General features: G+C 35.6%; 1 protein-coding gene across 2 annotated transcripts in view; it reads right to left on the bottom strand.

Moving 5' to 3' along the window:
* The window catches only part of LARP7 (La ribonucleoprotein 7, transcriptional regulator), a 29962-nt gene that overhangs the window by 11509 nt on the left and 3571 nt on the right, over nt 1–14882 (bottom strand). For both annotated transcript variants that reach the window (XM_068941804.1, XM_009665420.2), the window contains exons 2-10: nt 13180–13395; nt 11585–11685; nt 11382–11465; nt 8384–8548; nt 7654–7762; nt 6135–6509; nt 4845–4980; nt 1506–1663; nt 400–518 (exon numbers count right to left, since the gene is read on the bottom strand). In XM_068941804.1, coding sequence (XP_068797905.1) covers nt 400–518; nt 1506–1663; nt 4845–4980; nt 6135–6509; nt 7654–7762; nt 8384–8548; nt 11382–11465; nt 11585–11685; nt 13180–13387 — 1455 coding nt within the window. In that variant the 5' untranslated portion in view covers nt 13388–13395. The remainder of the gene's footprint in view (nt 1–399; nt 519–1505; nt 1664–4844; nt 4981–6134; nt 6510–7653; nt 7763–8383; nt 8549–11381; nt 11466–11584; nt 11686–13179; nt 13396–14882) is intronic.

The following is a 14882-nucleotide window of genomic DNA, read 5'->3' on the forward strand; positions in this document are numbered from 1 at the left end:
TTTGACTTAAACTGTTCAAAATTTAAGAATGATATCAACAGTGATTTACTTTTAACAATATAAAATTAACCATGGTTTTCACACTGAAAATGCAAGGATAAAGCAATAGGAGCTGGAGGTGAGAACTATTCACCCTCCAGGGCAGTATTTTTGTCATTATTTTCATTGTAAACTTGACATTGCTTGAAGCACTCTAACAGCTACTTTTTCCTTTGAAACATTATCTGATTCTGCCTATGCAAAAATCTTCTGTTCACAGGTACTATAGAAGAATCTGTACACAAGCTACTGGCCAGACAAAAATTTGGTAACTGTTTAAATGGCATTCCATATTCAAACATTTTGGGGGCACTGTTAGAGAAAAGGCTAAGAGCTACCCTGAGGTTACAAAGGCATTACCTTGATCTGCTTCCTGCCCGGCAGGGGCTCAGTGCTAATGATCTTCACAATTACTCCACTCACGAACTGGGGCCCCATTGTGTTACCCTTGGCAGGAGGGGCAGAGTCTTCACTGACCGCTGGTTAATAAGAAGAGCAGGGGAAAAAAATGTAATGAAATTGTACTTGTAACAATTTGACAAACCAAGACATACTACAAAAACACATAAGCAGTGTGATATGCACACAGAACAAAACAAGGAGCATCAAATATGGGTATTGCAGATACTTTTTTTTTTTTTTTTTTTTTTTTTAAATCTTGGATCCAGTTGGTTCACACACATCTATTGGCAGCAGAAACAAATATATACTAAAGTTAAGTCACCGTGACTAAGGAAATAAATTTAAAAAATTAAATATTTCCCAATAAAAGAGTCTTACAGAAGTTCTTTTACAGCTTAGAGGGCCTCCGAATAAAAATATTTTATATCCAATTGACTAGAATAATAGCTGAACCCTCAATTATAGAGTGTTATAAAATACGAGGACAGGCATTGAGCTGTTAGTATTGAAGTTACGGACAGAAGTACAGAGGATCCAAAGTAAAGAGCAAACAATCCTATTAATAGAAAAATGCACCAATTTAAGCAAGACAACACAATTATAAAGCTTCTTCTAACCTGACAAAACCTAATTACAAGCCATTTTATAAACTCCTTACTTAGAGCAATAGCTTTGTAAACCTCTGTGGAAGAATAGTTAAGACCAAGTAAATCAGGCCCAGGTTACATAAACAGAAGAAGCAGGTTCTTGATTTATTTCCCAAGATATTTATGATCAAAATTACCTAAACTGATCTTTAGGTTTACAAAGTGCTACCGGAATATTCTTAAACCATTGTTTTATTCTTTACTCCAAATTCTTTAGACCCCAAACTATCTGAATGATAATATTTCATAATATTTAGCTTTTCATAATATTTGGCACTCAGAGAAAGCACCAGCATTACAGAACCTAAAACTGTATTCCAGTTCTTCTGGACAACCAAGGTCTTAAAACACCCTATCTATGTTTGTGTACTAGAATCACCATGAAAACAAAACAAGAAACATCACAACCAGCATTACATTTGCCATTTTTAGATTGAGGCTTTTTCTGTGCAGAAGTGTCCGTTTCCATCTCTCCGGTAGGCTCAGGTTTGATTTGAGACATAGTTTTCTTTAAGGAGGCCATACTGGCTTTCTGAAGGGCCAAATATTCTTGCTTCAAATCCATCCACTCACTCCTATAGATGCCAGCAAAGGAAGGGAATGTCAGTAATAAATGAAAGCAAAGTTCAAAAACTCTCTGATAACTTAAGACAAAACACCTTACAAAGCTTAAGCTAAACTAAGGGAGTACTTTGGAGACCCTGCTTACTATTACAGATCTCCCTGCCTTTCGCTTATCTTAAGCCACACATCTCTCAATTTTTTATTATTTTGCTTTATCTTTTGATATTCCAACCAAGTTCTAACAAGATCAACCTATCATTCAAATAGAGTAACTCCCAAATTTGTTATACATCTTCAAAAGCATTTAGAACAGTTTGGTAAACTCGGATTCAGTATGTTCCGCTGGAACTACACAGAGCGCATGCACTACATTCACAGTTGATTCACAGTGAACTCTGAATTCACTGAATTAGTTCAATGAACCCTCTCCTGTGTGTTACTATATTAAGAATCGGCCATTTCTTTTCTGGAAAAATCATTGATCGAAAATCAACAACTGGTTAAACTCACCAAAAACCTACTGAGATAAGAACATTCCTTACTATTCAAATGCACTTAGGTTAAAAAATAACACCACATGGAAGCAATTTATATATTTACATACATTTAACATGGAGATGTTTCTGCAAACAGCTAGAGCTTTGCTCCACAGAAACACAATGCCTACAGTGCCACTGCGAGAACGACTCATTGTTACCCTAATCTGCGCTATCAAACAAGCTGATAGAGGATTTTTAAAGAGGAGGATATCTTGTGGTAATGGTTTTAGCTGTTAACATTGACAACTGTATACTTCAAAAAAGCATCCAGACTCACCCAGGATCATACATTCTCAACAGAGCAAAGACATTAAAATAACAAAAGACCCACGTAATGATTCTTTGAGATAAAAAGGCAACACCATTCCATAGGAAGGTATGGTATAAATACAAGCTCAAGGAGGTGCTCCCTGTTAACTTGACTGAAAGGAAGAGAAGGAAGAGAAGACCAAGGGGAATGAGCCAGGCAAGTATTTACAACGCTATTGTGAACCTTTTTTTTCCCCTTGTGCTATATGCTAAGGCTAACTAAAATTTGAACTTTTTTCCTCCCTTGTATTTGATGCAGTAGTCTCAGTATCCTGGTGGAAGAAGACGAGAGTCATTACTAAACCACTGGTTTCTGTGGACCCCTTTTACTTTAACATGGAGGTGCTTTCTGTGACTTAAAAAAAGTAAGTGCTTCCATGTTTTAGTAGAGGTGAATCCTGTTCTCAATCCTGAAATATCAACCACACCGAAAAACAACCTTTCCTCTGTGCTACTGCCACAAGATTTGTTGACTAAATACCAAGGCCTCATAAGCAATCGAAAGAAGTATGCTTTGGCTAAACAGAATCAAGTGCATCAAGTGCTGAATGTTCAAAATATTTCTAAGCGTTTATTTGTAAGTATTATTTTCAACTGTTAGCAATGAACAATTTTAAAGGACCCCCTTTGCTTTAACATGGAGGTACCTGCTGCCTAAAAAAGTAAGTGCTTCCATGTTTCAGTGGTGGTGGATCCTAGTCTCGTATCTCCCTTTTGAAACCCAGTACTTTTTAAAGTTACAATTTTAGAGCAGGAGGGGAAAAGTGTGTACTCTCCACTTACAAGGATCTCCACTTACAAGGATCCCCACAACTTAAATGTGGATGTACTTGTTTTGTTCCTGAAAAGTAAGTGCTTCCATGTTTTAGTGATGGTGAATCCTGTTTTCTCAGCATCGAAAATCCTTTTGAAAAATCACAATGAAATTCCTTCATAGGAAACTCAAAAAGAGAACTAAAAGGACTGATAGAATTTTCTAAGTTTATAAAGGGAATGCAACACTGAGTAGAGGAACATCGCCAATAAAAATCTCCTTACTGTACAACAATGAAACTCTTCCTGGGTAAAGTCCTACAAATTTCTGTGCAGGGGGATAGTATTAGAATAGTATAAAATATTATATAGTAGTTTTAGATAGTGTAACACAAGAAATTTTAAGTAATTGCACATGGTATCACTGTTCAATATGAAGCATCTCAGAGTACAAGATGATCTCATTACAGCAAAGGACCCCCTCTACTTTAACATGGAGGTACTTGCTGGATGCTTGAAAAGTAAGTGCTTCCATGTTTTAGTTGCGGTGAATCCTAAAAGGTCAACAGTTACTGAGAATTACTGGAACGGCACAACTTAAATGTCTACTGAAATTTTTTTTTTTCCTTGCAAGGGGAAACAATTGTGTAAACAATTACAGGATGATTTCCAGAGTAACTGTATTATACATGCAGAACTGAATATTGCAGTCATTACAGGGTACAATTATACAATTCTAAACAATACAAGAAAACTACAGAAGGTCTGACATATTTGAGCTATTTGAGCTTTAAAAACATGCATGCCTCAGTTTAATAATCTTCTGTTCCTAAAATTGTTATCTTTACTTCTTTAACTACAGGCTAATACTGTTGCTAATATGCAACTCTGTTGCATAAAAATTGGAATTGCACTTTAGCAATGGTGATGGACTGTAAGACATAACAAAGACAAATATCAACAATTAGGAGACATTGAAAAGGTATTGTGAATTACTAATATAAAAAAAATTCAGGAGTTGGTAACATTGGGAAATCATTGTTCATAATGTAAGCTTGCTAATCAGTACAATTCAATAATGTATTACATGTATTAAAATTCAATAAGTATGCAAAACCTGTGACTATTCAAAATGCTTACTGTAACTCCGCACTGAAATTTAGAAGTACACATGGCAGGAAAACAATAAAGTAATGCTGAACCCAAGCAGTCCAGTACTTTTTATAAAAAGTATATCTAAATTGCCTACATAAAGATGACTTTGGCCAAAATGCCATCAATACATATTGAAATTATTACTTTGGAAGTGCGGAGTAAGTGCGGAATAAGTTAAAGACACTATGAATGAAAAGTTACGTGTACATGCTGTAACAGCTAACCACATAGACAAAGGAATTCCTCCATATTAGCACTTAGGGCAGTACTACTGAAGAAAATTTTGCTCAGTTCCACATAATCATGCAAATTTAAATATCTTGGAATCTTAAATAAAGGCATTAGTAAAAACCACCTTCCCATCCATCAGATAGTGAATAAACTGCAAAGAACTGTAGAAAATACTACTGCAATTAGTTTTATAAAGTAAACATACTTTGAGAGTACTCGGAGTGGAATGACTTCCTCGCCCATTTTGTGCCTTTCTTTGTGTTTTTTCTTATGCTTCCTTTTAGATTTGGAAAGGGATGTGTCTTTCTTATCAGCCTCTTTGTCATCCTCTGCAGAAACCTCTAAATGAAAAATTCCAAAAGAAAAAATGAGTTCTAAATTTAAAAACATGTATTTAAAGAGATAGAAAAGCATAATTTTATTTACTTTGTTGTTAAAATGTACTTGTTCTTTAAACTTTATAGTAAAATCACTTGAAAACTACAACAGTGACCAACCGTAATCCTGACTACACCTCCCCCACTTTTCCTCCAGCAATTTTTTTAGTGATAAAAGCATTGATCCTTTGACTCTAATCTGAATGAAAAATCCCTTCACAGAATCACAGCCTACTACTTATTTCTAATCCACTTTCTTAGCTACCTGAATCTAGCCTCTAATCATGGATCCTTGTAAACTCCACATGTGATTGCAATATGGCTTTTAATCCCACCTATTGCTTTGTCTTATCTCATGTAAGAAACTGGGATTACCAGCTTTTTCTTTTGTATTTTAATCTTACTTATCTAGATTCCTATACTGTCACCATTTGCATAGGCTGTTTAATCCATACTTTACTTACTGAAGTTCCATTGATATTAACTTCTTTGTAAACAATTTTTATGTCTGATGAGATTTATCCACTTGAATGTTGAAAGCTCTTTCCTATTCTCCATCTAGCTTATCTCCCTGGAATGACTCTACTAGGTTTAAATTTAACTGCAGAACTCCATATATTCCTAAACTGACTCTGTTATCCCTCCACTATTATCCATTTTTCACCTACTGACCCAAGCAGAACAACTTTTTAGCAGTTAGTCTTCATTCTTTCAAAGACATTCAGCATCTGAATCCGTCACCAGCAGTTTAAAGGCTTACTCAATAATCTTTAATCCAAGCAATAAACCTCTTAGCCTCCTAAAGTCAGTTCACCAATGTACTTATATTACGCAGATTACACACAGTCTTGTTAAATTTCTTGCTGTCCAGCCAGAGGCTTAGCAACTCCCCTTTCCTCATTTGTTTGTTAACCACTAGCATTTCAAAAATCCTATTGACTGAGGCCACCTCAATACAATTGAACAGGATTTCTCTGACTCTACCTTTTCTCCTTATCCATACTTTTTTTCCCATTCCTAAGCCTACCATTCATCATTTGTAGCAGAGCTATCTGTCCTTCCAACTTTATTTCTGCAAAAAAAGATGCAATACTATAAATATATGAAACCTGTTTTACCATTGGGATCTTTCTGAGCTTCTGTTGCTTCCTCTTTAACAGAATGAGCCTCATCCTTTTGAGCAGTTTTCTTGACTTTTGCATTTGATGCCTCACCATCTCCAGAGCTGCTTCTTTTTCTCTTCCCTGGCCTGTTTTCCACAGGCACCTCTGAGCCTTCTGTTCTGTCCCATTTTCTTTTCTCTCTCTTAGAGGGTTGCCTGTGGGCCTCAATTGCCTCCATTTCTGAACACTCAGATGAAGTCCTATGTCTTTTTGACTTTGGTACTTGTTCTGTCGTAGTGTTTACGTTTGATTCCTTTGTCTCTACAGTTGCTTGTACATTGCCCTCTTTCTTCATTTTGGATTTTTTCTTTTTCTTCTTTTTCTTCTCCTCTGTATTAGAAATACAATACTTAAAGCTCTACCAACGATTACCGATTAGATTAACCGATCTAACTAAACAACAGTATTATCATTATTATTCATTATAATTTGGGATGTTAAATAAAACGCCTGTCTCCATCACACCTAAGACGCAAAACATTGCCCCAAAATTCTTCCTAAGCATTTTAGGCAGATGAGAGAAAACACAGGTAAGACCCTTGTTGTCTCACAAAGTTGAAAAGACCTTGATGTTGTCACACTCGATATCATTTCCCAAAAGGGGAAGATGTCTGAAGGCTAGTACTGTTTCCTATCTCATCAGGAACAAGAGGAAAAGTGTTTTGAATGCTTTGATCAATGCTTTGATACAAGTTACAACACGATCCTATGAAGATGCTTCTGTAGATATTTTTATTGGATACTACTTAGTGGAAAAGCACTCAACTGAACTCAGGATTCTTTTCTCTGCAATATCCTCCAGGTTTTTGTCAATAATTATTATAAATCATGAAAGCTGGACCATAAATACCCTGTGAATAGTTCACTCCCCCACAGACTGCTCAAATAGTGAAAGTTCCAAAGGGAAAAATGCCAAAGCTACCATATTCACAGGAATCAGGCTGAAAAGCTAATCAGTAAATACTGGAAGGTTTGGTCTGAAACACATCAGATGATCATAACCTCATCTGAACAGCACTAACAGCACCAGTCGTAATTTGGCTTCTATGTTTTTATCTTTCCTTTCAATACTACATATTTTAAAACAATCTGTCAAATTTGTCTTTTGCTAATGCTAAGCGCTTCAATAGCGATTAATTGTACAATCTGAAAGCTGCTCTGCTAGCATAACAATGACTAATGGTGGTAGTTAGCAAGGGAAGAAAAAGGAATTTAACTTCCTTATCAAGTAGGAGAACAAAAAGGCAGAAACTTACCATATTTTGCTTTTACAACTCATTTGATTTTAAAATTCAATTTTTTATACCCACGTTGGCCAAAAAGAGGAAAAAAAGTAGCAGGCATTCTTTTTTTTTTTCCTTCAGGGTTTCCAAGAAACATGAGATTACGCTGCAGTAACATAGCCGTTCAAAATTTTAGCTTCAGAAGGTGAAGCACAAAACAGTGTTTCTTGATCCCAATAACGTACGCTTACCTACTACACTGCTGTTACTTGTATTCAGTGCAGGAATAGGCTTATTCTTTACTGTTTTGGGGAAAATCCCAGGTTTCCGTGGTGCTTCTTCTGGCGGATTATTCAAAAACTTGAGATAAAAAAATTAAAATCAACAAATCACTACTTAAAATTGTTCTTTTAAATCCCCATCCAAGTTAAAAACAGATGCAGTCTCCTACGAAACCAAAGGTATTAATTTTGTCAGTTGTACTAAACTTACTTGATTTCACATCATTAACGTTACGTCTTTGTGCTTAGCCAACATTTTGCCTCTATAAGCATTATGATATTGAAATGCACATTTTTAAACTTTTTAAACAATGTACTAAAAGGCAGAGAACTTATGACTATGGTCTTCAATTAGATTTATTAAGCTATTTTCCTTTTAGATGGAAATTTGTTTCTGTAATCCAATGATGAGAGTAGCCAGCCAAATTAGTCCAAAATACCCACTATGTTTCTGTTAAAACTCCAGCTTATTTAACAGAATTATCCTTTTTTAGGAATAGTGGAATTACTTGAAGATCTAGGGGTAGAAGACAGGGACATAACTGCTGCTAACAAATAGTTTGTTTTTTAAATTATGATATCTTAAGAATTTCCACATCAAAAATTCAGTAAGCTACTCTTCCACTGAACTTGTGGAGAATCTACTATCCGTATTGGAGTGACAAATATGAGGAATGTTAACGCAGGTACCATTACTCACCTCAATAGCTTTATCTGCTTGCTCTTTAGTTTCAAATTCAACAAAAGCAAATCCTTTTGGATCTCCACTAGATTTATACCGGGGTATACTGATGTAAACTACGTTACCACACTTGCCAAACACCCGTTCAATCCAACTGTGATTAACATTTTTGGGAAGCAGTTCCTAAAAAAATACAACAATTTGTTTTATCGGTATTAGAATGTGCATTCTAACAAAGACTACTATGATTACATCAGACTGTTTACTATATCTTCTAATTAAAAAGTCCTCACAAAAAAAATTAGATATTCACATTTGTGGTGACAACTTTGAGAAACATTTTTGTTTTTATTTCAGTAACCATTGCTGTTGAGAGGTCACAGTATCCTGGTATTAGCAATTTGTAAACAATGATCTGAAAATGGATCTCTAACCAGTCACTTAAGTATAGCATAAACACAATATATATTTAAAATAGATATTTCTATCTTCTTCCTGCGACAGATACACACACTTCACCTGTAGCTGTATCTCTGCAAGATGAAACATCTTTGTAAATATAAGACCTGCAAGCAAACAACTCTGCATTGTCTCAAACTACCCACAGCAGACGCAAGGAATGTTTTGACTGTTTGTAACCTAGGTATACAAGGGGAGGGAAAAAACCAAAGAGTTCTTATTGGTCAGTAAAGAAGCACTACTCAATGAGCGGATGAACTAATTCTAGTAGCTGACACTTTTTCAAGCTTAGTGATTAGCACTTATGGGCTAGCTGAACAATCGGGGCACAAGTCAAAATTTTTAGCCGGTTGCTTGGATGACAAAAATGTCTGAACTCATTACTTTACCCAACACATTTTGGCAGCTTGCAGAAGCCAGGCCTTAGTTCCTAACCTCTTCCCTTCTCCAATCAAGGAGAAATCCTGTTAGATCTATTCCCTCTCAAAATTTTCAACAATTTCACATAGATGAGGGGAAGTTTTATACACATATGCAAGGTAACAATGTTACTACTCCTTAAAGAAACACATCTTTAAGGCTCAATTCTTGTTTCAGAAATGAAGTTTTGACTTCCTGCATGAATTCAGAAAACATACTACTATTTTTATGCTAGAGATGTTCCTTCCCATTGGATGTTTTAACTGTAATCTCTGTATCGATCCAACACTGAAATCTTTCTTTCCTCTCCTTCAAAAGGGAGCCAAGCTTACCAAGAAAATTTTGACTACAACTGCTACCCCCTCCCCCAGGAAATACCAAAGGGAAACATTAACATGGCTTAACACTTCTACAGCTGCAGTATAAAGGACAGATACTCTGTGCATCGGTCTTTAAAAAACACATCCTTTTGGTAGCAACAAAAGGTACTTGATTGCTACATAGTCTCCAAACAGCATCTCTATGAATTCAGTAACTTCTCTAACACAGCAGGTACCTATTTTGGACTTGCACAACTTAAAAATGGGTAGCTATGTAGCTAGGCCATGTACAGGTTATGTAGCTCATTACATTTGGAATATCTTTTCTGAAAATGATGTAGGCAAAATATTTGAAGAGTTCTGAGCAGTCCATATAATCATGTTAGAGAAATACCATGCTAAAGAACAGATAATGATCAGAGTAATCCATTTTCTCCTTATCTGGATGGCCTGGCACTTGGGATATGATTGTAACGTATCTTCCATCACAGAAAGTTTGGTGCAGACTAGAAATTACTAGTTTCAGGAAAATTCAGTTGCCGAGAGCTTCAGGTATATACGTAAATTAACACTAGCCATGAAAAGCCTTCTTTACAGACAAATGGAATTCTGTACTGTCTTCAATTCTATTAAAAAAAAATAAAACAAAGGATTTTAAATAAATGGCAGTTTGACCATCAGCTCTTTTTCTGTACTACTGCCTAAGTGGCTCAGTGACGCAGTAACAGTTGTTCCACTTTGACACATCTGTAATATCATGTTGAGAAGCACAGCGTTTTTCTGACAGCACAAGCTATTTTCATTAAAATTCAGTATCAAAAAACCCACAGGATACTGTGATAGTAGGATTTTTTTTTAAAGAAGGCGGCCCCTAAACATAAGACTAGCTCATTTTGGTACATTCTCCCCTTAAAAGAATGTCAGTGTTACAAAACCAGTGGCACTCGTAACAGCCTCTGTAAACAGATAATCAGGAATACTTTAAAGACTGCTTTGCAAACTCAGCTAGTTTCTGTCGTGTGATAAAACTAATAACATTATTACTCTAAAGCTTTGACTACATTAAGGTAATTTGTAAATATTTCTCAGTACCAGTGTTGCTCCTTTAATTACATTAACCAGAAGAGCCCTTTTAGAGCACTAAATACATAAATAAATAAATGCACTGTTTTCCTCACTAGTGTTAGAAATCGTTCTTTGCTCAGCATTTAGAATTATTTAAGCTGGTACAAGAAGTAAGTGTGCCAAACAAATCCTTTCCCTTCCATGGCCGTTCCCACAGGGCTCACCCTGCCTTTCCTTCACTCTGCACAAGGACCAGTAGCCAGCCCTCCACCCCGTCCCTTGCTGCTACCGACGCACAGATACTTTTCCAATATAAAACTATTTTCTGCACTAAATGTGCACATTATCCTTCAGTTAGGGCTCTAAGCATTACAGGTTTAATGCATTTATAATGCATTTCTCTCTCACATAGTGATTTTCATTTTCTTTCGGAATAAAAAAAAAGTTCTATTAGTATTTACAGCTTATGCAAGCATTTCTTGTACTAAGCCTGCAATGTTCTCAAAGAAAAACCACCTTCTAATTTTGGTAAAACTGTGTCTACTTTATGTTGCTGTTACATTTTTAGTAATAACAAATAACATTATGTTAGTAGATCTTCATAGCCTAGAAGAGACAATGCCCAGTGGGGTTTGCAATCTAGAAGCATTTATAGTAAGAAAGCAAGTTTAAAAGAGTTTCTATAGATCTTCGTAATAACAAAGATAAAGCACCCGCCAGATTCATAACGTACATAACAGATGCAACCTTACCACATAGACTGTACGACTGTCCACATCCTTTGGTTGCTCACCCAGTGGTTGACGCCTTCTGATTCTAGTTCCTTCTAAATCCAACTAAAAGCAACAACAACATTGAACATACATTTTCTATAAGATTATTGCCTACTTCAATACCACTGTTATTGTTACTCCAGTTCCAGTAAATTCAAACGGGTGAAACATTAAATACTCACTTCCACAACAGACGAACTTTTAACTGCTCGAGCTATCAATTTTCCATCAGTAGTCAATTTTTTCATTTTGTTGAAAGAAACAAGAAGTGAAATGTCAACATCTAGGGATAAAAAAAGTTGCAAATGATGAAATCAACGTAATCTAGAAAGCATTAGTTGCGTGTTCTAAAAGTTAAGACTCAGCTAGTATTTTTGTAAAATAATGTGCAAGTCATAACTGTAGTCTGTAACCATACTGCATGCTACCAAGGTTTTAAGAAAAGTGATTTTTTGCCAACATAAAGTTTCAAGTAATCTTATATTTAATTTCCTTTTGTGCTAGTCTTTATCAAAGGAATTTAATTCTGTTCTTTTTACCTCCCCACTGATAACTATTGTCTTTGAAAAGAAAGGAAGAAAAACTTCTTTCTGATGTAGTTTTACAATACAAGAACAGTTTGCATTGAAAACATGCCTCTCCTTCAACCACTCAATTAAGTGTTTAACCCAATGCTCTGAACACAAAAGACTGCTTGCACTTCAGATGAGATGAGTCATGCTGCTAAAACCTTGACAGAAAATTATGCAATATTAGTCTTACTTTTTTTTTTTTTAAATCAAGTTTAAGACATCCAAACTTCAAGACCTCCAGAAAACACAGAATAAAATTTGGTCCTCTAATGGACCTTTTTAAAACTGGCTTCAAGTTTGACACACTTGAGGATATATCAAGTACTTAGAAGATTACACTTTTCACACAGACAACTGGATTAATGATTTACATTTCAAATAACTATGGACTTAAAAAAAAAAAAAATCCAACAAAATTGCAGATTCCACAAGTGTATTTGATGGAAAATAACCACCCCTTTTTACAGATATACTGCAGGTCTAAGTCCATCTGGTGCAACATAGTTAATTCAACAACTAAACTGACAGACACTGTATTTACCACACATTTACTATTTTTACAGCAAACGCGCACTAGTTACTGCAGCTATTGTGCAAATTATTTTATTCACATTTTCCTACTCTGAGGTCAAATCAACCATGCAAAAGAAATGTCTAAAGGAAAGACACCAGTAATAGCCCTATATGCAAATACACTACCACTCATATATCAAACTTGCACAGAAAAAAAGAAAGAAGTATCAACAATAAACTGCAAATCCAAGTGATATTTTAATTTCTGCATACATCTACCCTAGAAATTGAGAACTGCATTTATAAGGAGAAAATATGATCCTTGTTTGCTTGCTTGTTCTGAAAACTATAGAAAGTATAAACAGAAAACAAAACAAAACAAAAAATTCACAAAAACAAGCAAAAAAAGCCAGGTATCCTGAACCATCACTTCTACCCCTAAAAATGACTAACTCACTTCTGTAGCTGGTAGTAAAAGAAAATAATATAGAAAGGACGAATATGATTTCTCAAAAACTTTATACCAAAGTTCTAACTCCTGATCTGCTAATCCCAACACTGGTTTCCAGGACAAACTTTTCCCAGGAGTACACATGTTCCTAAAAATAGTTTATAACGTGAAAAATAATATTCCAAAGAATAAAATTAAAAATGCGTATCTGTTTACAGAAATACACTGAAAATGCACTTACATCCATCTCTAGACTTTTCTATTTGTTCTCGGAGAAATCTATCTTTGTGGAGATTAACATCTCCAAACCAGAAATCCACTTGTTTCGCTATATCGGCCAGCACCTGTTTAACCCTTGACCTCTTCTTTTTCTCTCTCTCTTTCTTCTGTTCAGTGCTTTCCTCTTCCATGGCTTTGTCTCTTGCAGCGTCAGTCTCCATTCCTGTCATTCTGTCAACTGAAAATTAAACATAACCCTTGTGAAGATCAAAATATTTTTACTGCAAGGAGTAAATATTGGTTTGCGTTTCTATCCCCGCCACACAGTAATTTTCAAAAGTTTTATCATACATTAATGAATGTAACTTCACATGTCCCCTGTGAGACACTCAGTACTAGCCATTTATTATGCACACTGTAGGGAAACACAAAGCACAGAAGATAAGGAACATTAGGTCACACGGCAACTGGGTGGTGAAGACTAAGCTGGTACTCAGTCTTATGGCTCCCAGTACAGCCATTTAGCCACAGAGATTCACTGCAGGCAAGTCAGTATCAAACTGCAGGCTTTAATTTAAAATTGGCACTACTGTGTTAATCCAGAATTCCTCAGGAACAAGCCTGCCCTCTGCATTAGATTTCTAACTGCAGCTTTTGAACTTCAGCAACAATCATGGGAGTCACAGTTCCAATTGCTTTCATGACTCATCAGACAAGCAGCGCTATCAAAAATATATAATTAAGCAAACTGTTTAAAGCACCTGTGCAGGACAGAATGTCTTCTAATAAGACAAATTCCCTGCCACTAGAAGAGCAAAATACTTTTCTAGAGTCTAGAAAAATCCATCCAAAAGCAGACAATATTCCTCCTAACAAATACATCTTTTTTCAAATCTAAGGAAACAAACGTAAGTTGAGCTTCTCTATTCCTAAAATCTCCTAGTAGAGAGTAGAAAGAATGTAGAACTACACTTCAGAAATTACTCTTTTATGCAGAAGACAAAGCAAGAAGGGGGTGGGGGAAAAGAAGTCTGGCTATACAGGAGACTTCTGAACAGGCTGGCCAAAGGACAATGCCTCAGCAGGGATATATTGTAAATTCAGTGGTTGCAAAGAGGTTACACTAATATACATGCAGTAGCTAAAAAAATTTATAGGACTGCCAAATGAGAAACATCTATTAATCCTCATAAATAAATTCAATGTCAAGATATATTTAAATACACATTTGGTATTCACAGGAAGTTTAGTGAGGTTTGCTCTAAAAAAATACCTTTATGTGAAAAATGAAAAACCATTATCACCATCAACTGCCAAGTTTCTGCCAAAGAGCAGGAATTTGAAAACTTCCAATCTTGCCTTTGAATATGGTCCAGCACATACTTACTACATTTATTGTTCCATTAAAAAGCTGAACGCAGAGAGTACTGCATTTTGGAAGCCATTACTTACCACCCTTCCTGCAAGTCTATACAGCAATCTATGTTCCATCAAAGGTCACCGATTTTAACAGGAAACCAAGCCCTGGCAAGAACTTCAGAATCAGGCCCCTAGAAAGCAGGGACTGAGTAGAGACAAGCGACTTCAATTCACAGTTTTACCTTGAAAAATACCAGATTTTTTTTTAAATGCATCAATTCTTTTCTTTTGGTTGACATTTCAATTTACTGTAGCAAGTCAACCCTTCTTGAAAATTGCCAGTCACCACAGTACTTTATTTTACTG

Source organism: Struthio camelus, chromosome 4, assembly GCF_040807025.1.
Source record: "Struthio camelus isolate bStrCam1 chromosome 4, bStrCam1.hap1, whole genome shotgun sequence".
Classification (NCBI taxonomy): domain Eukaryota; kingdom Metazoa; phylum Chordata; class Aves; order Struthioniformes; family Struthionidae; genus Struthio; species Struthio camelus.